The sequence below is a fragment of the Mustela erminea genome, chromosome 15 (genome assembly GCF_009829155.1).
Source record: "Mustela erminea isolate mMusErm1 chromosome 15, mMusErm1.Pri, whole genome shotgun sequence".
In the NCBI taxonomy this organism is placed as follows: domain Eukaryota; kingdom Metazoa; phylum Chordata; class Mammalia; order Carnivora; family Mustelidae; genus Mustela; species Mustela erminea.
In genome coordinates, this window is record NC_045628.1 from 83,562,324 (window position 1) to 83,585,217 (window position 22,894).

Here is a 22,894-nt window from a genome sequence, read left to right on the forward strand (position 1 = left end):
TTCTGTTGCTTTGGGATGAAATATTCTGAATATATCTGTGATGTCCATCTGGTCCAGTGTGTCGTTTAAGGCCTTTATTTCCTTGCTGCTCTTTTGCTTGGAGGATCTGTCCATTTCAGTGAGGGGAGTGTTAAAGTCCCCTACTATTATTGTATTATTGTTGATGTGTTTCTTTGATTTTGTTATTAATTGGTTTATATAGTTGGCTGCTCCCACGTTGGGGGCATAGATATTTAAAATTGTTAAATCTTCTTGTTGGACAGACCCTTTGAGTATGATATAGTGTCCTTCCTCATCTCTTATTATAGTCTTTGGCTTAAAATCTAATTGATCTGATATAATGATTGCCACTCCTGCTTTCTTCTGATGTCCATTAGCATGGTAAATTCTTTTCCACCCCCTCACTTTAAATCTGGAGGTGTCTTCGGGCTTAAAATGAGTTTCTTGGAGGCAACATATAGATGGGTTTTGTTTTTTTATCCATTCTGATACCCTGTGTCTTTTGACAGGGGCATTTAGCCCATTAACATTCAGGGTAACTATTGAGAGATATGAATTTAGTGCCATTGTATTGCCTGTAAGTTGACTGTTACTGTATATGGTCTCTGTTCCTTTCTGATCTACCACTTGTAGGCTCTCTCTTTGCTTAGAGGACCCCTTTCAATATTTCCTGTAGAGCTGGTTTGGTATTTGCAAATTCTTTCAGTTTTTGTTTGTCCTGGAAGCTTTTAATCTCTCCTTCTATTTTCAATGATAGCCTAGCTGGATATAGTATTCTTGGCTGCATGTTTTTCTCGTTTAGTACTCTGAAAATATCATGCCAGCTCTTTCTGGCCTGCCAGGGCTCTGTGGATAAGTCAGCTGCCAATCTAATATTTTTACCATTGTATGTTACAGACTTCTTTTCCCGGGCTGCTTTCAGGATTTTCTCTTTGTCACTGAGACTTGTAAATTTTACTATTAGGTGACGGGGTGTGGGCCTATTCCTATTGATTTTGAGGGGCGTTCTCTGAACCTCCTGAATTTTGATACTCGTTCCCTTTGCCATATTGGGGAAATTCTCCCCAATAATTCTCTCCAGTATACCTTCTGCTCCCCTCTCTCTTTCTTCTTCTTCTGGAATCCCAATTATTCTAATGTTGTTTTGTCTTATGGTGTCACTTATCTCTCGAATTCTCCCCTCGTGGTCCAGTAGCTGTTTGTCCCTCTTTTGCTCAGCTTCTTTATTCTCTGTCATTTGGTCTTCTATATCACTAATTCTTTCTTCTGCCTCATTTATCCTAGCAGTGAGAGCCTCCATTTTTGATTGCACTTCATTAATAGCTTTTTTTATTTCAACTTGGTTAGATTTTAGTTCTTTTATTTCTCCAGAAAGGGCTTTTATATCTCTCGAGAGGGTTTCTCTAATATCTTCCATGCCTTTTTCGAGCCCGGCTAGAACCTTGAGAATTGTCATTCTGAACTCTAGATCAGACATATTACCAATGTCTGTATTGATTAGGTCCCTAGCCTTCGGTACTGCCTCTTGTTCTTTTTTCTGTGTTGAATTTTTCCGTCTTGTCATTTTGTCCAGATAAGAGTATATGAAGGGGCAAGTAAAATACTAAAAGGGTGGCAACAACCCCAGGAAAAAATGCTTTAACCAAATTAGAAGAGATCCAAAATCGTGAGGGGGGAGAAAGGGGATAAAAAGAGGTTCAAAAAGGAAGAAAGAAAAAAAAAAAAGAAAAGAGAAAAGAAAAGAATTTAAAAAAAAAAGGAAAACACCTAAGAAAAATGTAAAAAAGAAAAATATATATATTAGATAAACTAGTAAAAAATCGTTAAAAAAGAAAAAGGTAACAGTTAAAAAAAAAAATTTTACCCGAAGGCGAGAAAAAAAAAAAAAAAATGAAAAAGAAAAAAATTAAATTAACTGCAAGACTAAAAAAAAATCACAGGGAAAAAGCCATGAGTTCCGTGCTTGGCTTTCTCCTCCTCTGGAATTCTGCTGCTCTCCTTGGTATTGAAACCGCACTCCTTGGTAGGTGAACTTGGTCTCGGCTGGATTTCTTGTTGATCTTCTGGGGGAGGGGCCTGTTGTAGTGATTCTCAAGTGTCTTTGCCCCAGGCGGAATTACACCGCCCTTACTCGGGGCCGGGGTGAGTAATCCGCTCGGGTTTGCTTTCAGGAGCTTTTGTTCCCTGAGCGCTTTCCGTAGAGTTCCGGAGGACGGGAATACAAATGGCGGCCTCCTGGTCTCCGGCCCGGAGGAGCCGAGAGCCCAGGGCCGCACTCCTCAGTGCGCCCTCAGAAAACAGCACCCAGTTACTCCCGTCTGCCTGACCTCCGGCCGCGCTCCGAGCTCTCCGAGCCTGCGACCGGTTCAAGGTAACACCGAGCTGTGAGCTTACTGTCGGCTCTGTCTCTGTAGCCGGCTTTCCTGTTCCAATACCCGCAAGCTCTGCGACACTCAGACACCCCTGATCCTTCTGTGACCCTGCGGGACCTGAGGCCACGCTGAACCCGCGTGGGCTTCGCCCCGGTTTAGCCTCTGGAGCGATGTCCCTCAGCGGAACAGACTTTTAAAAGTCCTGATTTTGTGCGCCGTTGCTCCGCCGCTTGCCGGGAGCCGGCCCCTCCCCCCAGGGTCTATCTTTCCGTCGCTTTGGATTCACTTCTCCGCCGGTCCTACCTTTCAGAAAGTGGTTGTTTTTCTGTTTCCAGAATTGCTGCTGTTCTTCTCTTCGATCTGCCGATGGATTTTCAGGTGTTTGCAATCTTTAGATAAGCTTTCTAGCTGATCTCCGGCTAGCTGAAGCAGTCTCAGCCTGCTACTTCTCCGCCATCTTGACTCCTCCCCGATTTTGCTCTTTCTTATCCTAGAGCATAGCAGTTACTCATATGTTGAGTCCTTCGTGGTTGTCGTAAGTGTGGATATTCTTTGCTGTGATTGCTTTTCTATGTGATTTTCTTTGCCTTCGGTGTGATTTTTTTTTTCCCTATCACATAGTCCATATATTTTCCACGAGGTTGATTCTGAAAGTATTTTAAGGTTTATAATGGTGTCTTCCCCTAGTTTAACTAGGCCATCTCCCTTTTCAGGTATTTATTTCTATTGTCTTGCATCTTATCTTCAATCTCTGATGTCATAAAGTTGCTGCTTTCATTTCCTATAACTTTTTCACATTTTCTTTCAGAATGTGATTTTCATTGTTCATTGTTTCTTATTGCTCGTCTTCATTTTTTCCCACAGAATTTGCATAGGCCCAACACTACATTTTAAACAGACGTTCCAATCAAGTATGTTGTTTGCCTAAAACAAGGTGAATGTTTGACTCTTTTCCATCCTGATCTAAGCACTCTTTTTTATCTTTGTGTTAGAATATTAGCCAATGAACAGGATGTTCACAGTTATATCAACTGTTCAGTCATTTAGCTGCCTGAGGGACCTGTGGTCATGAATACAGTATTTCCCCTCTGCTCAACCAAATCATAACTTGCTGATTCCAGCCCACCTTTGATAGAGCAGAGGAGGGATAAAAGGGCAGCTGTTGGGTCTATAGTGAATGCAGAGTGTGACAGGAGCTCCTTTTCTCTGGCCTGTGCAGTCCCTTCAAACTGGGAAACACCAATGACAGCACTACCCCTGTCCCATGTGGTAACTTTGTACAGATTAGAAAAACATACCCCTTCCTCAGTGCACTTTGCTTCCATTTGCTGACTAACTGCATGGTGATTCCAGTGAATGGTGCCCCTTAGAGTTGTGTCGTGCACACGGCTCTACGTAGATTGGCCCTAATCAGTGAGGAATTTGAGGATTTCAACCTCTCCTTCCCCTGCATGGTACTCTTTTCTCTGGAAGAAGAAACTAATTTTCAGTCCCAGTGTTGTCTTACAGTTCAATGCAGATTATCAGAAGATCCTGCTAGGACCAGTTTAAAGTAGGAGGTTAGGAGCTATCAACAGTATGGCTATACTTACTGCTTTTTGGTTTTTTTGTCATGTTGTGGGAGGGAGGTGTTAAGAACTTTTACTTCCTCTTTCAGTTTGTTGGGTTTTGTTTTTTATTTTGTTCTGTTTTGTTTTTTAATGACCCTTTGATTTTATTAAGAGTTAACTCTCTCTAGAAGGCACCTTACATCCCCTTTTTAAAGGAAACTAGTATAATAGAATTGTCTCAGATTTTATTTTCAAATGGATTATTATATTGAGATAAAAACCAAAAATCCGAAGGAAAAGAGGGATAACTTGTTATGTAGTAGGTCCTTTAATACCTGGAGAGTCCCAACTTCCACTGATATTCTCTTCAGAGCCTTGAAATAGCCCTCAGTACTTATAAGGATTTTAGACATGAATATTAATATTTATGCTGACATTTATATCCTAAATAGTTTAAAATTATGGTTTGCTTTTTAATGCTTTTTATTTTTGAAAGGAATTGATTTAGCCTTAGGAAAAAGCAGTCATATTTCTTTTGACATCCAAACCTATATGTCAGCACACTGAAATGCCATTTGTAGTTGCTTTTCCTGTAAGTGATACCTCATTATGACTAAGAATACACTAGTGGTAAGTTCTTTTAAAGGTGTAAATTAATTATAGTGGAAAGATAAAAAGATTTTTATCCTGTGGTCTAATATTATTTGACACGTAATAATATTTATGACAAGCCCAACTATATCTACTTAAATTTTTCTGAAAGACATTCTTTTTTCAGTCCTGATTCTAATCATTTTCAGTTTATATAAACATAGCACTGGTGTTTTTATATAACAGGCACTCTGCAAAGTACTTTGGATATATAGTAGAATCAGTAATGCTGAATTTATATAGCATCATTGGGAGTGGCATGTGAGTGAATCTTCCAGATTACTAAAATTACCCTTGTAAGTAACTAAATATCCCTTTTATGCAATATATGCATTTAAAACAGTTAAACTATGTTACATATTTTCATACATTTTTAACAGAACATTCTCTACATAATTAGTAGTTTCTCGGTGGCTGAAGATCATCACCATAAATAGACCCAGAGGCCACTGATTGGTTCTTTAATAGTGATTGGACCAGACTATTGCCACTATGTCTGTTTTATATTATTTTTCTCTCCTGTCACTGTCATGCTATTTAGTTCTCCCTTCTGCCATCAGTATACGTGACTCTAATATGTATAACTCAATGTTTTTAATGTGTTGGGATTTTGAAATTTAAAAACCCAAGTTTTTGATTGGGTTTTTGATTTGTTAAACCCTACATTAGATTGATGTATAGGTTAAAAGTAAGTGCTGAATCATGGTATAAGATATCCTATAGAGTCAGTTATGTAGGTTCCAGTGTCTTACATATATGGTGACTGTTGTATAAATTAACAAAAGAAAATGTTGGTAGCCAAGATGATCTTTCCAGTAGAGTATGTCTGCTATTTCCTCTTTGATCCATTTTTTTCATGTACCCCAGAGACCTACACCAAAGCTCAGAACTGACTTTAGTATAATTTCTATACTGTAATTTCTTTTACTCCTCTTTTATGATCTGGTTCAACTATCTCCTGCTCTGTGATGCCTTTCTTAAGTCTTCCAAATAGTAAAGCAGTTAATTGGTCCCCTCTCTGCCTTCTCACAGATTTTTTTTTTTAATGTATTTCTATTAGAGCATTTGTTAAAATTATGGTATCATAGTCATAATAGCTAACCTTCTGAAGCACTTATTATGTACCAGGTGTTATGCTAAGGGCTTTATGTGTATTATTGCATTGAATACTCATTCTTTAAAAGACCCTTTGAATAATTCACAGAGATGAAAAGGTACAGCATGGGGAATATAGTCAATAATATTGTAATAACTTGTATGGTGACGGTGACTACATTATTATGGTAAGCATTGATTAATGTATAGAATTGTTGAATCAGGGGTGCCTGGGTGACTCAGTGGGTTAAAGCCTCTGCCTTCAGCTCAGGTCATGACCCCGGGGTCCTGGGATTGAGCCCCACATCGGGCTCTCTGCTCAGCAGGGAGCCTGCTTTCCTCTCTCTCTTTCTCTGCCTGCCTCTCTGCCTACTTGTAATCTCTGTCAAGTAAATAAATAAAATCTAAAAAAAAAAAAAATGTTGAATCAATATGTTGTACACCTAAAACTAATATAACATTGTATGTTAATTATACTTTTTTAATGAATAAAAAATAAATGAAAGACCCTTTGAAGTAGATAATTACTACTTTCTCTATTTTCCAAAATGGGGTTAAGTGAAGGAGAAGGAAAATATAACTTGGCCAAGTGATAGAGCTGGGATTTAAATCCAGGCAGTTTGATTCTAGTTTCCACATTTTTCATACCTATCAGATGAAGCACAGAGAGGTAACTGGTCCAAAGTTACATATCTAGTAAGTGACAGAACTAAAATTTGAATCCCAGGCAGTTTGACCTCAAAGACAGTGTTCTTAATTATTTATTTTCAATCCAACACTCCTCTTTGTAAATTCCTTAAAGGGAGACCTCATAATATCCATCATGTATCTATAGAATGTGACACAAAAGGGGTTCTTAAAAAAGGAGGGCACTTGATATAATGAGCACTGGGTGTTACATGCAGCTGATGAATCACTGAATTCTACTCATGAAACTAATAATACACTATATGTTAACTAACTTGAAATTAAATTTTTAAAAGATTCTTAAATGTTTGAGAATAAATTAATGGACTTTTCACTGCCTGATATGTAACAGTACTAATAAGCTAGGGTTTGCTTTTATATCTTTACTCTCAGGGAAAACTTTAATATTTTGACCTTTATTATTCCTCATCATCTCCCTCCAAACTGGTATATTAACTATACTTACCAAAGTCTACAAGCCACTGTCTTTGCCTTAGTACAGTTTGTCAAGTCCAACCTACCACACATAGGCCACACATATTCAAAATGAGAAAGAGATTAAAGGAAATGGGTATCTGCAACAATATCAGTAACAATAATAACAACAATAGTTCAGGGAATATGAAAGCAGCAGCTAACAATTTTTAAAAAGGCCCTGAATACTCCTGATTTTGGGGTGTCTGGCTGGTTCAGTTGGTAGAGCATGTGACTCTTGATTTCAGGGTTTTACATTTGAGCCCCACATTGGCTATAGAGATTGCTTAAGTTAAAATCTTTAAAAATAAATAAAGCCATCTAAAACATGCAAGGGAAGGAGAGAAAGGAAGGGGAGGTGGGAAAAGAGAGCATGCAAGGATGTGAGTAGGAAAAGCACAGAGATGAAAGAAAGGGTTGGGGAGGAATGGAGAATTGTTCATTCCTGACAATTAAATCCATCCCGTCAGTCTGATGTTTGATCAGAATGGTTATACAGGGGCGCCTGGGTGACTCAGTGGGCTAAAGCCTCTGCCTTTAGCTCAGGTCATGATCTCAGGGTCCTGGTATCAAGCCCCACGTCAGGTTCTCTGCTCCGCAGAGAGCCTGCTTCCTCCTCTCTCTCCCTGCCTGCCTCTCTGACTATTTATGATCTCTGTCTGTAAATAAGTGAATAAAAATCTTTTTTAAAAAAAATAGTTAGGCAAATGAAGTTAGGCAGGAATAGCCTTACAGGTAAATAAAAATAACCAATTAAGTGTAACATTACATGTCATATGTTTATACTTCAGTAGAAATGGTAAATTAATCGTCTAAATTCCATGGAGTAAGCGCACATATATAATGCACATCAATTATACTAGTGGTCTTTTAAAACGTACTTTAAAATTCACCTTCTGGGACACCTGGTTCACTTGGTTAGAAACGTGTGTGACTCTTGATCTAGGGGTCATGAGTTCAAGCCCCATGCTGGGTGTAGAGATCACTAAAAAAAATAAATAAACTTAAAAATTCAACTACCGTATGGTAAAGGTGGCCTAAATAAAACTGATTTGTTGGTTCATCAGCTTGGAATTATAAAAGCTCTAACAATTAGCTCTAGCTCTAGCTTTGAAACAGTATTTTTTCTGTCTACATAAATTCTTTTGTAGCAAGGAAACATATTAGAAATCCTACTTTTAAGTTTGATTGAACAAGAGCAGTAATACACATCATTTAGGAAATGGACAACAGTTAGTCCAGGCCTAAAAGATGTCTAATTCTTATAGTCATTTTTTTAATTCTCTAGAGTCTAGCTTAAATCTCACTGTTTTCATGAGCTTCCTCAGCCATCATTACCCACAATACTTTCTTTCTTTCCTAATTTATATAATTCTTAGAGGAGTTAGTATAGGATAGTGGTTGAGACTGGGGTTGTCATACCACCTATGCTGTCAGTTTACTTGCTGTGTTAATCTAGACAAGCTGGTAAACCTTGACAAGCCTTGGTTTCTTCTTTTGTAATTTAAGGTTGATAATGATGTTGTCTCTCCTTTGGGTTATTATGAAGCTTGAGTGAGACCATGTATGTAAAGATGTTAGCACCTTGCCTTGCATATACTACATGTTTAGTTAACATTAGCTATTACTGTTAGGATTAACAACTGCACTACTACTGCCACCGTAATTCATATGTGTTCTGTCTCTTCCTAGAGTGTCCTCAAGTTCGTAGATGCTCAACTAAGTATTTACTTGAAGGGTGGATGAGGATGCAGGGAAAGACCAGTAGTTAGAGGTTTTAACTTGGGGGCTTCCACTTTATATTCCATAAGAGAAGTGGTAGGATTAGAATCTACAGTGGTGGGGACCTCCAGGTGATAGCTAGGCACTCAATAAGCAGAATGTGAGAGGGAATAAAAAGGATTAGAAAAAAGGGAAACATTAGTAGTGCTGACATTGGAGTTAAAAGATTTGGGGATTGGAGAATAAGTCTCTTTATACCATGAAATAGCAGGAATTGAAGGCCACAATACCAGATTGATTAGATGGTTAGATGGTTAAATATCATACCATCTACTAATAGAGTCATAGTAGTAGGACAGATTTTTTGGAGGTCATTTGTTTATCAATGACTTTCTAAGTTCATGGCCTATAATTCAAATGACACCTTTAAGCTCAGAAATCAGCCCATGAAAGGGAGTTTTAATTTTACCTCCTCTACTTTTTTTTATGCACTGGAGAGGATATTTAACCAAAATTGGAAGGGATGACAATTCTTCTCGAGAGTCTTGAGAAATGTCATGCTTGTGCAAGTTATGGACATACAGGCATGTGGAAAATGGTAACAATGAGATAGGGTGTTTTTTTGGATCTAAATATCCTAGAAGGAAAAAAAAAATGGATTTCTTTGAAAATAGTTTTCATGTCTTGCTATCAAAGGGTGTGAGGTTTGTGCTTTTACTTCTTGGTCATTTTTAATATACCAGGAAAGAATAGGACTGCTGCAAGATGGAGGACAACATGAAAACCAAGAGAAGCAGCATTAACAGCAGTCCGTCCTGTTTTGAGACCATTTGAGGAGGAGAATAAATGAGTAATTGACTCCTTTTAGTTGGTTGTAATTCAAAGTTTGTTTATTTACACAAGAAAGAATGGAGTTGGGTAAAAAGGTACTCTCTTAATTAGTCAGGAACAACTTAGATATTAGAAGTATAAAGAAAGGCAGCATTTGTTTAAGGACTTGGAAAAATACTGTATTTCCATGTGGGTTAGTTATTTTTGTTACTCTCTTAATAGGCTACATATTAATTTTAGTATAAATAGAATTGTTCTATAAGCTAATAATGTATACGCCCTTACTCAACTTCTTTCAGTTTTTCTAATACACTGTAGTCTCTCTCATATCTAGGACTTTGACAGTCCTGTGACATTTACTGAGAAGACTCACCCACTGTCCCTTTCCTGTTTCATTTGTGTACTTTCTGTAATTTTACTGCCACAGCACTTAGTGTGTTCTGGTAGAAATTAATGTTTGTCTTGTTTACCACTGTTTTCCTGCATATACTCAGTATCAGTTCATTAAAATAAAATATATCTATTACTGTATCTGCCTCACATTTTAAAAAGTTCAGAGTATTAATAAAATTCAATTTTCTGATTATTATGATAAGAGTATGGACTCATGTAATTAAAACATGCCTCTTTAGTCATTTTTGTAGTAGTAGCTTAAGGGAAAAGAAAAGGAAAGACATGAATAAACAAGTTCTGAAGAAGATCGGGGTTCACATATAATACTCTGAATAGATGCTGAAAAAGCATTCGACAAAGTACAGCATCCCTTCGAGAAAACCTGAGACCTTTTCCGCTAAGGTCAGGAACACGACAGGGATGTCCATTATCACCACTGCTATTCAACATAGTACTAGAAGTCGTAGCCTCAGCAATCAGACAACAAAAAGAAATTAAAGCCATCCAAATCGGCAAAGAAGTAGTCAAACTATCATTCTTTGCAGATGATATGATACTATATGTGGAAAACCCAAAAGACTCCACTCCCAATCTGCTAGAACTTGTACAGGAGTTCAGTAGTATCAGGATATAAAATCAACGCACAGAAATCAGTTGCATTTCTTTATACCAACAACAAGACAGAGAAATTAAGGAGTCAGTCCCATTTACAGTTGCACCCAAAACCATAAGATACCTAGGAATAAACCTAACCAAAGAGGCTAAGAATCTATACTCAGAAAACTGTATAGTACTCATGAAAGAAACTGAGGAAGACACAAAGAAATGGAAAAATGTCCCATGCTCCTGGATTGTAAGAACAAATATTGTGCAAGTGTCTTTGCTACCTAAAGCAGTCTACACACTTAATGCAATCCCTATCAAAATCCCATCCATTTTTTTCAAAGAAATGGAACAAATAATCCTAAAATTTATATGGAACCAGAAAAGACCTCGAATAGCCAAAGGAATATTTAAAAGGAAATCCAAAGTTTGTGGCATCACAATTCCGGACTTCAAGCTCTATTACAAAGCTGTCGTCATCAAGACAGCATGGTACTGGCACAAAAACAGACACATAGATCAATGGAACAGAATAGAGAGCCCAGAAATAGACCCTCAACTCTATGGTCAACTAATCTTCGACAAAGCAGGAAAGAATGTCCAATGGAAAAAAGACAGCCTCTTCAATAAATGGTGCTGGGAAAATTGGACAGCCACATGCAGAAAAATGAAATTGGACCATTTCCTTACACCATACATGAAAATAGACTCAAAATGGATGAAGGACCTCAGTGTGAGAAAGGAATCCATCAAAATCCTTGAGGAGAACACAGGCAGCAACCTCTTCGACCTCAGCCGCAGCAACTTCTTCCTAGGAATATTGCCAAAGGCAAGGGAAGCAAGGGCAAAAATGAACTATTGGGATTTCATCAAGATCAAAAGCTTTTGCACAGCAAAGGAAACAGTTAACAAAACCAAAAGACAACTGACAGAATGGGAGAAGATATTTGCAAACGACATATCAGATAAAGGGCTAGTATCCAAAATCTATAAAGAGCTTAGCAAACTCAACACCCAAAGAATAAAGAATCCAATCAAGAAATGGGCAGAGGACATGAACAGACATTTCTGCAAAGAAGACATCCAGATGGCCAACAGACACATGAAAAAGTGCTCCACATCACTCGGCACCAGGGAAATACAAATCAAAACCACAGTGAGATACCACCTCACACCAGTCAGAATGGCTAAAATGAACAAGTCAGGAAATGACAGATGCTGGCAAGGATGCAGAGAAAGGGGAACCCTCCTACACTGTTGGTGAGAATGCAAGCTGGTGCAACCACTCTGGAAAACAGCATGGAGGTTCCTCAAAAAGTTGAAAATAGAGCTATCCTACGACCCAGCAATTGCACTACTGGGTATTTACCCTAAATATACGAATGTAGTGAATTGAAGGGGCATGTGCGACCGAATGTTTATAGCAGCCATGTTCACAAAGCCAAACTATGGAAAGAACCTAGATGTCTATCAAGAAATGAATGGATAAAGAGGGTGTGGTATATATATACAATGGAATACTATGTAGCCATCAAAAGAAATAAAACCTTGCCATTTGCGACAACATGGATGGAACTCGAGTGTATTATGCTTAGCGAAATAAGTCAGTCAGAGAAAGACTACTCTCATATGATCTCCCTGATACTAGAAAGTGGAGATGCAACGTGGGGGGGTTGGACGGTAGGAAGGGAAGGAGACAAACCATGAGAGACTCTTAATCTCACAAAACAAACTGAGGGTTGCAGGGGGGAGTGGGGTAGGGAGAGGGTGGTTCGGTTATGGACATTTGGGAGGGTGTGTGCTATGGTGAGTGCTGTGAAGTGTGTAAACCTGGCGATTCACAGACCTGTACCCCTGGGACTAATAATACATTATATGTTTATAAAAATACAGTAAAAAAAAAAAAAAAGAAAAGAAAAAGAAGGTAGGGATTCAGATCATCTAGTATTTTTGAGTATTCTACATATGTCTCGCATTCGGTATGCACTGTGTAGAACACAAAGGAGCTATAAAACTAGCTGCTCAAGGAAACCAAGTGTCAAAATAAGGAAAGAGAATTAATATTAGTTGGAAAACTGAGATCAGCTGAAAAGGAGCTGTTAACTTTGAATTTTGTTGACTTTGAACTTACAGAGTTTTAAGCAACTGGAATTCTCATTTTTCCCCCATTTCAGTTGTAGTCAGTGAACGTCACTGTGTCAGGGTAAATAATAGGTGCGGTAGCAGTAGCTGTGAAAAGGAAGTAATGTGTGTCCAGGAAGGATGTTGTGGTCCAGGTCAGACCAGTACTTTAAGGAAAGTAGTCCAAGGTCAGAGTATGCTTTTGGATTTCACAGATAATACTCACATTCTGTGTCAAGATTGCTATATTGACATTGATGTTTATGTTAACTGCTGTGTTGTTTTCTTCCATTTGCTTATGATACAGTGCTCAGCCATGGATGGGAGGTTAGTGTGGTAGTTAAAGGATTGAAACACTTTGAGTTGGACACCCCAGGTATTTAATCCTGGCTGTGCCATTTCCTTTAGTTGTTGTATATACTCTAGTATCTGTTGTTCAGTTATTGTGAGGACTAACCAAATAATTGACGTAGAGTGCTTTATTAGTATAGTCCCTAGCACATAGTGAGTGCTCAATAAAGGTTAACAGTAAAGATTTCAGTATTGTCTCTGTCAGCATTGAGTCAAGGTCTAGGTGCCATTGCCTGAGATATCCAGAATCTTACACTGACAGTACTTTACCAGTTCTTACCCTTTAAGCACTCTCCATCCATGATGTAAGTATATTTCTGAAAGCAGAGTATCAGATATGATATATTTTATCTTTGTGAAAAAGCACTTTACTTGATCTCTTGCCTCTACCTTTCTTTCTGATCTTATCTTCTGCCACACTTAAATATACCAGGCTTACCTAGGAATGAACACACACACACACACGCACACACATCTCATGGTCTTTGATCTTACTTTACCTCTTGCTCAGGATGCTCTTCCTCCAGAGAGCCCCAGACCTCACTAACTGCACCTCATTTAGTCTCTTTAAATGTCACCTCTTTAGAAAGTCCTCCTCTGAGTATCCTATCTAAAATACTACTCCTTATGACTCTTTTATCCTGTTTAATATTTCCTTGTGGCATTTCTCATTAGCTCACCTTATTTTCTACATATATTCATTAACTGTCATTTCTTTCATTAACTGGAATAGAAGTTCCTTCAAGTTAGTATCATTCACTGTTTTATCTTCATGCCTGAAAGAGTGGTATGTAGACAACCACGTAAATATTTATTAAATCAATGATTGAAAAATTTGGAGGCTGTTAGACCCAAATACTAAAGTACTCTGTAAAGATTATTTTGGAAGTAGCTAAGTTGGGGAATCATACTGAGAAAAGTCTTAAAATGCAGTTTCTTTTTCTTTTAGGATAATGTTGTCTCTGGAGAGATGGGAGAAAAATTGTCCCTTCGTAAACAGCGCTTCATGCAGTTCTCTTCACTGGAACATGAAGGAGAATATTATATGACACCACGAGACTTCCTCTTTTCAATAATGTTTGACCAAATGGAACGTAAGTTGTTTTTTGGATTTTTTTAAGTTTTTTCTTAAAAATCAAACATTAAGGCTGATAAACTTCTATTTTTCAGAATTGCTAACGGCTTTTCTTCATATTAATTATAATAATTCTTTGTGCCATGTATTTGCTTATTATTTAGACGTTACATTCTTCGTGACTCAAGTGTAGTTAAACTTTTTATGTATTTATCTAAGAAATACTTGGGTTTTTTTATGGGTTTATCTAAAGAGCCAAAGGAAAAACAGGTAAGTTTTTAATGTCACTAAATATGTTAATAGAATAATTTATCTAAGATACTAGTTTTTGGTAGTATTGGTGTTTTAAAGTAGGCAAAGAATAAAACTAGATTAGGGATGCCTGGGTGGCTCAGTTGGTTAGGCTGCTGCCTTCAGCTTGGGTCATGATCGCAGGGTTCTGGGATCGAGTCCCATATCGGGCTCCTTGCTCAGCAGGGAGCCTGCTTCTCTCACTGCCTCTGCCTGTCTCTCTGCCTGCTTGTATGTTCTCTCTCTCTCTCTCTCTCTGGCAAATAAATAAAATCTTTAAAAAGAAAAATACCAGATTAGAGCAGTTGGGCAGGGGGGACCAAAAATATAATGAGATGCAAAAATCCAGAAGCTATAATTACATAATTTTAATTCATAAAGCTTCAACTTTTAATTATTCCAAATGATGTTAGAAATTCTTAGTTATATTACCTAAACTAGTTCCTTTTACTTTGCAGAAAGTAAATATGGCCCTATACTCTGTCCCCTCTATTATAAAAGTATTCTCTGAAAACTTCTTAACTTCCTGCCACCTGTCAGGATGCTGGAAGTACTGCCCTGTAGGTAGCTATATGTAGAACAGCTGATACGGGCTAGGCCAAAGTGAGCAGTAACAAGTGTAAGTTAGGTTGAAAAAGACTATGAAGACTTGGGAAGTTATTTTCAATATTGAGAGATGACTTGAATAAAAACACAATGAATGATTATGACATGCTCTACACAGTAAGTTCATCGGTCACTAAAACCAAAGAATTGTGTTAGGGAGTGATGACAGATCAAATTGAAAAACAGATAAGGGTCATATTGTACAGGGCATTTCAGTTACCCTATGCAACCATCAGAGACTTGTATATTTGGTTGGAATGTGTGGACATCATCTTTGACCAGTGAGGGAGCAATGAAGGTTTATGAGCAAAAAAAGAAATATCGGTTATTTTGGTACGTTTGGCAGTATGTATCAAAATCCTTAAAACATGTATTCACTTTGTGAGAAAACTTATAGAAAACTAGTCTAAGTAAATAACTAGAGAAATCAAAAAGGTTTTTTTAAGGTGGTTTACTTTCCAGCATGTAAAGAACTTGAACATCGTCACTCCTGTCCCTACAGCAAGAAAAAAAGCTGAAAAACTGAAAGTCAGCAGTTCTTCTTAGATCCATCAGAGAATTGAGAGAATTGAGACCATAAGGCATAGTAACATGAAAACTGGAGACAGACAGATACAGAGATACAGAGTTTACCTAGAGCAGAAACTACCCAGAAACCACCACTGCAGCCAGCATCTGGTGGGAATATTTAAAGAGTGATTTGGCTAATTGCTAGAATCTGAGCATGGGCTAGCTTGAGAGATGAAAACTTGTGAAGAACAGCCCTGACAGTCTTATGTACTTTTGGGAGTTTTACCTAGTAGAGCCGCACTAAGAGTGAAGATCTGAGAAAAATCTTCCCTCAGTGGGAGGGGAAAAGTAATCATTTTGAAACAACTCCAGAGCATTCTCTTCTCCTTAGCAAAGGCCTGCACAGACAGGAAACTTTTACCAAAGTCTAACCAACCGAGGTGAATGGAAATGCCCAACTTTGGCCTTCCTATCTCACTTTTGAAGGAAAACAGAAAACTGAAAGCATTTCTGAGGATCACAACCCTGGGACTGAGGATCACAACCCTGGGACACAGGCCAGTAACAGACTGAGACCTAATCATAAGATTATAGGACACTTCTCCCCCACACCTCACCACACACCAGGAAGGCTCTTGTCTAAAGGGGATACAACAGAAAGAACTGTACCTCTCAGACCTTATATATGAAGGAGTCTCTAGGGAAATGAGAACAAGAGAGGAGACAAAAACAAGGACACCAGAGGAAATGTTTAAAAACCTCTGACACCTACAACTATAGCAGACCGTAAACTCATCCTAATGTTATTCAGATAAACATAGAACCTCATACTTAAAATATCTCCTTAAGTAACATTTACCTGATAGATCTTACCTGGCTCTCAGAAAACTCAGGTGACATTCTAAAAGGCAAAAGGCAGTCTGAAGAGACAAAGCAAGCACCAGAACCAGATTCAAATATAGCAAAGATTTTGTAATTAGCAGACCAGAATTTAAAATAACCGTGATTAATATAATTAAATGCTTTAGTAGAAAAAGTACATATAATAACAGGTAACGTAAGCAGAGATGGGGAAACTCTTAGAATCATAAAGAAATGCTAGAAATAAAAAACAGTATAATAAAAATGAAGAATGCCTTTGATGGGCTCATTAAAATAATGCTCTGCGCCAAGGAAATAATCAGTGAGCTTGAAGACATGTTGAGATTTCTTAAACTGCAAAGAAGGAAAACTGGAAGAAACAGTGTCCAAAAAGTGTGGTACAATTCAAAAATTGCTAGTGTAATACCAGAAGAAGAAAGAACAGGAGAAATATTCAGAGTTATTAACAGCTGAGAAATTTCCAAAATTATTAATAAACACCAAACCACAAATTCAGGAAGCTCACAGAATTCTAGGCAGGATAAATATTTTAAAACAACAACAACAACAACAAAAAACCACCCAAAACCCTATACCTAGGCATATATGCTTCAAACTATTGAAAATAAAGACAAAGGAAAAAATCTTAACAGAAGTCAGAGAGGAAAAAGACCTTACCTAAAGGGAAACAGGGTTAAGAATTATATCATACTTCTCTTCTGAAACTATGGGATGGGGGCAGAGTTAAGATGGCAGAGTAATAAGGGGATCCTGGGACATAGCTACATCAACATCAAATCATTTTAAACAACTAGGAAATCCATCTGAGGAAAAAAAATAATCTGCACAATTAGAAGGAGAGAACGTGACATATGTGAGCTTCAGAGAGTGAATTGGGAGAGAAAAGCTGTAGTACTACAGAATGGTGGGAACCCCTTTCATGGAGCAGAGTCAGGGATGGAGGAGAGTGGCACAAGGGTTGGAGCAAGGCTCAGTGATGTGGGGTGTGGGATATCCTGGGCCTCTGGGGAAGAGAATGTTCCTCTTCATGGAGTGGATTTGGAAGAGGATATTTTGCCTTTCCAAAGACAAAAACCCACTAGGCAATACTGAACCTCCATTCAACAGCAGGGGACGGAGGCACCCACGGATGGCAGATAACCTGTTTGTGGCTTTTTCAACATAGGCTCTGAGCACATATGTCCGTGTGCAGCTGCTTTTCTGGGACAGAAAGGCGCCAGATGCAGCCCTGTGAAGCTCTCTTTCAGTGGAAGGGAGTGGGTCACATGCCACCAGGTACTTTTAAGACTTGTTTTGAATCCCAGCTGCCAGCCAGAGATATATCACTGGAGAATTAGCCTCAGGCAGGCCCACAGCCAGGCACAGATAGACTGAAGGCAGGATTCTGATGAAAGCCTGGGTCACAGAAGAGGAGATTGTTCACTTTTCTGTGGGGGCCTCCTGAAGGACAGCAGCCTCGAGTGTCCCTCCCCTGTCAAGAGGACAGGTTGACACCATCTACCCCACCCCCAAGGCCCAACAGCACAGTCAGACTTCAGACAGAAACACAACCCCTGTAGTCACTTAAACCAAACTCTGCACAGCCCCCTCTCCACTCCCCATGCACTGGCAAGGGAATCTTTATAAGGGCACGTCTGACTCTGAGCCAGTGCAGCAGGTCTCTCCCTCAGAAGACAACACAGGCCCTCCCATGCATCAAGGCTACTGATTGTAAAGCATCAGCTTCATTTCAGCTTCCTCCCTGCCACTATTTTTCCCCCCTCTGGCATCAGGCTTGTGGGTTTTTTCATTTGTTGGCTTCTTTCTTTTTTAGTTTTTTGGATCAGCTTCCCTAACCTCCCAGTTTCTTTTTCTTTGAAATCAGGCATATACTTTTTGATTTGTTTGCTTGCTTATTTGTTCCTTTTCCTTTTTTCTTGGATTGGTTTCCTTCCTTCCTTCCTTCCTTCCTTTCTTTCTTTCTTTCTTTCTTCCTGTTAGGCCTATCTTAACAAACAAATCCTAGAACAATGACTTAACAATCTAAACATGTCCCACCGCAAGCAAGAAGGAACTCTGCAGAGGACTGGCCCGTGGGAGAGAGCAGCCAAATACAATAGCAGATGCACACAGCATGTACCAGAAACACTTCTTAAAGCACCAGGCCCTGGACAGTGTCATATAGTATTACTCTCAGAAGCAGGAAACATAACAAGCTTTCATAACGTGCAAAAGACAGAAACCTAGACATTATGACAAGGTGGACAAATTCTCCCCAAAAGACAGATCAAGAAGAAACCACAGCCAGAGATTTGCTCAAAACAGATATAAGTAATGCATCTGAACAAGAATTAAGAACAACAGCCATAAGAATACTAGCTGGGTTTGAAAGAAGCATAGAAGACACTAGAGAAACCCTCACTGCCAAGATAAAAGACCTAAAAACTAGTCAGGCCGAAATAAAAAATGTTATAAATGAGATACAAAATCAACTGGATATAATCACAACAAGGATGGAAGAGGCAGAGGAACGAACAGGTAATATAGAAGATAAAATCGTGGAAAATAAGGAAGCTGAAAGGAGGGAAAGAAAACTGTTAGATCATGAATATAGACTTAGGGAACTCAGCAGTTCCACAGTGCAATAATATCCATATCATAGGAGTTCTAGAAGAAGAGAAAAGGGGGCAGAAGATCTATTTGAGCAAATTATAAATGAGAATTTCCCTAATCTGGGGAAGGAGACAGGCATTCAACATCCAAGAGGCACAGAGAACTCCCCCTCAAAGTCAACAAAAACAGGTCAACACCAAGACATACCATAGTGAAACTTGGAAAGTACAAAGGTAAAGAGATAATTTTAAAAGCAGCTGGAGACAAAAGGTTCTTGACCAACAAAGGTAGACACGTAAGGTTAGCACCAGACCTGTCCACAGAGACCTGGTAGGCCAGAAGGAAGTGGCATGATATATTCAATGTGCTGAATGGGAAAAATACACAGCCAGGAATACTATATCCAGCAAGGCTGTCATTCAGACTAGAAGGAGAGATAGAGTTTTCACACTCCCTCTCTGTCTCTCTTTGTCAGATAAATAAATAAAATCTTTAAAAAAACATATATATTTAGGAAATGTTTGGTCAGTAGTATGAGTGTTCCAGAAAGGTACAGTAGAATGATAAATGGAAAGAGATGATTGGATTTGGTCACTAGCATGAGTCATTAGGACGTTAAAGAGAGAATTAGAAGGACAAAAACAACAGGTATAGATAGCTTTTTCTAAAAATTTTGGTTATAAAGGGGACAAAACAGAATGATAGTATAGGAGAAAACAAAGGATAATGGAAGAATTCTTTAGAAATATTTTATAGCCAAACAACTCTTGATTATCAGAAATGTCAGTTCTGTGTCCTGTACTATAATTTATGCTCATTTTTTCATATAAGTGTTTCAAGTAGAGATTATAAAAATTGATCATCATCCTCAAAATATTAGGGGATTATATACTTGTAAATATGTATTAGTGTTTGTTTTCTCTTCACTTAATTCAGTGGTTCGCTTCTTTGATTTTCATTAAACATTTGTATTTTCTTCTTCATCAGCTATTACTCTTGTGCTTAAAGAATCCCTTCCATTTTCAGTTGAATCTAGTTTTTGCTTTACCTTACTTTAGCCACAGACCTATGCTAGTCTTCTAATCAAGTTCAAAGTTCATATGGCTTTTTTCTTTGTTTCATTGTTGTTTTTATGTAACCCTTGATTTAACCAATTTAGGTTCTTATAACATTTGCACTTTATTAATTGCATTGGAATGCAGTTAAACTCTATCAGAAGACATTTAGCTAAATCAGGAATTCAGTAATTGCAGGCCAAATAATACATCCTTTATACCTATGATGTACTTCACCTTTATTTTTCATCATGGGCAAGAAGAAGAATAATCTTGGTGCATTCCTGCGGATCATACTGAACAGCAAAACAAGGAAAACCAGAGCCAACCCAGTGACCCATGATCTTCGCGTATAAACAGAAAGAAAAAAAAACGATCTGAGATTTATTAGATCCTAAACTCATTTTTGCCTAGTTTGTATCTTACAGAACTTCTTGCAAATAATATACTTTGCTAATAGTAATTGATGGAGATGTAAATCATCCAGGTGGATGTTGGATGCTTATTCTTCATTTTTTCCTGGATTTGGGGAATATCAGTGTCATCCTTAATTTGCTATTGCATACTCTAAATACTGTAAAAGCATACTCCTTTGAGAACTAGGTTATGTGGTTGAAACACCATTTTTCCTTATTTAAGTTCTTTTACGTTGAATACCAACTTGCTGTTTTCTACTAAATTTGTTCAGCCTTACAGTTCTTTTGTTCTCAATTCCAGTGAGCTGTATTCTTATTATTCATATCCCATGACCATTATCTGAAATTGCTTCATTTAGGAAATTGCAAATTACAGAAGTCCACTCTCTGGCAACAATGTTATCAATTATCCTTCCACCTTACCCACTTCCTAATATCCAATACACCTATTCTTGACCTCAGAAAAGCTTCTAATCTCAATTATTCCATTATTCCTAAACTCTTAGCTCTTCTGGATTTTCCTCCTTTTCTGTAGCTACATCGTTCTTTTGTCACTCACTAATAATTGCTTTCAAATATCTTTCTCCTCTGTCCTTTTTATTGAACCTAGCCAGCTAAGAACTATTGGGAGAAAATCACATGGTTCTGCAATCGGAGCCACTAAATTCATGTTTTTCATCTTCACCTAGATCGTCTAAAGCATTTATACATCCCTAATTAGCTTTTTCCTGGTGATGAGCTCCTCACACCCTAAGACTGGTTCCCCCACCATCTCCTCTAGTTTTGTCATTATTTTATCTCTACTGCCTCCTTCTCTGAAATTTACTAGTAGTCTTATGTCTTTACTATCTTGAAAAATCCCTAATATGATCATACAGGTCTCTGGTTGTTCTCTTAGCCAGATTTAAACCATCTGTACGCCTTCCTTTACGGCCTACTACTCCTTGGTGCACCACAACCTGGCTGCTTCTCTCACTTTTCTACTGAGTATTATTTTTTAGATTACCAGTGACTATCAAACTGCCAAGACCAATGGCTGTTTTTTCTGCCTGCTTCTTAATTGATCTTTCAACAGCATTTACTCCCTCCTTGAAACTTTGGTCTCCCTGTGACACACATTTCTTAGGTTTTTTCCTAACAAATGTATTCATTACTTCTCAGTTGTTTTCCTGGTTCCTCTTCTTCCTGTCAGCTCTTAAATGCCCATGCTCCCTTCAGCTCTACTCACTTGATACGTAATCCCTGAATGATTTTATTGTCACTCATGACTGCAACTACTTAAGTGACTGTTATCTGAGGCATCTCTGTCTTTAGCCTCAAACTCTGCTGGCCACTAGAATCACGTATCTTAGCCACCCACTAGATACTTGGGTGTTATCTCCATAAGCATCAGGAACTCAACATGTCTAAAAATGAATTCATCATCTTTCCCATCAAGTCTTTTCTTTTCCTGTATTTTCTTTGTGATGGCACAACCTTCATCACTTTCCTAAGTCATCCAGAGTGTTTTGTGAGTTTTTGTAGACATCTCCATGTCCCTCATTTTTATATCCAGTTCATCACTGAGATCTGCTTATTCTGTCTCCTTAATTTCTCTTTAATTACCTTTCTCTATTCTTACTTACTTTGCCATATTTTAGACTTTTAGCACTTCTCCCTGGATTATTGCAACAGCCACCTTTCCTTCCATCTAGACATCTTTTTCCCATACCAGTAATTGATCCTTTTACTCTCCTATTTAAAATTATTTAGTGTTTCCCATAACTTTTAGCTTAACACTCAGAGCCCTTGTTGCTCTGACTTGTGCCTACTTCTCTATATTGTGCCCTTCATACAGCGCAACTTAAAAACTAACCCTTTTCTAATAAAGCTATGTATGTAACAAAGCAACAATATATCCTTACCATGAAAAATACACTTAAATTTTTTTTTATTTATTTTTATTTATTTTCAGCGTAACAGTATTCATTGTTTTTGCACCACACCCTGTGCTCCATGCAATCCGTGCCCTCTCTAATACCCACCACCTGGTTCCCCCAACCTCCCACTCCCTGCCCCTTCAGACCCCTCAGATTGTTTTTCAGAGTCCATAGTCTCTCATGGTTCACCTCCCCTTCCTATTTCCCTCAACTCCCTTCTCCTCTCTAACTCCCCTTGTCCTCCATGCTATTTATTATGCTCCACATATAAGTGAAACCATATGATAATTTACTCTCTCTGCTTAACTTACTTCACTCAGCATGATCTCTTCCAGTCCCGTCCATGTTGCTACAAAAGTTGGGTATTCATCCTTTCTGATGGAGGCATAATACTCCATAGTATGGAGTATTATATGGACCACATCTTCCTTATCCACTCATCTGTTGATGGGCATCTTGGATCTTTCCAGTTTGGCGACCATGGCCATTGCTGCTATGAACACTGTGATACAGATGGCCCTTCTTTTCACTACATCTGTACCTTTGGGGTAAATACCCAGTAGTGCAATTGCAGGGTCATAGGGAAGTTCTATTTTTAATTTCTTGAGGAATCTCCACACTGTTCTCCAAAGAGGCTGCACCAACTTGCATTCCCACCAACAGTGTAAGAGGGTTCCCCTTTCTCCACATCCCCTCCA

At 38.3% G+C, this 22,894-nt stretch overlaps 1 protein-coding gene across 1 annotated transcript in view; it reads left to right on the forward strand.

Annotated features, from left to right (window-relative positions):
• MICU2 (mitochondrial calcium uptake 2) overlaps positions 1–22,894 on the forward strand; it is a 169,154-nt gene that overhangs the window by 33,638 nt on the left and 112,622 nt on the right. The window contains exon 2 of the mRNA XM_032315404.1: positions 13,800–13,944. Within this exon, the coding sequence (XP_032171295.1) occupies positions 13,800–13,944 (145 nt within the window). The remainder of the gene's footprint in view (positions 1–13,799; positions 13,945–22,894) is intronic.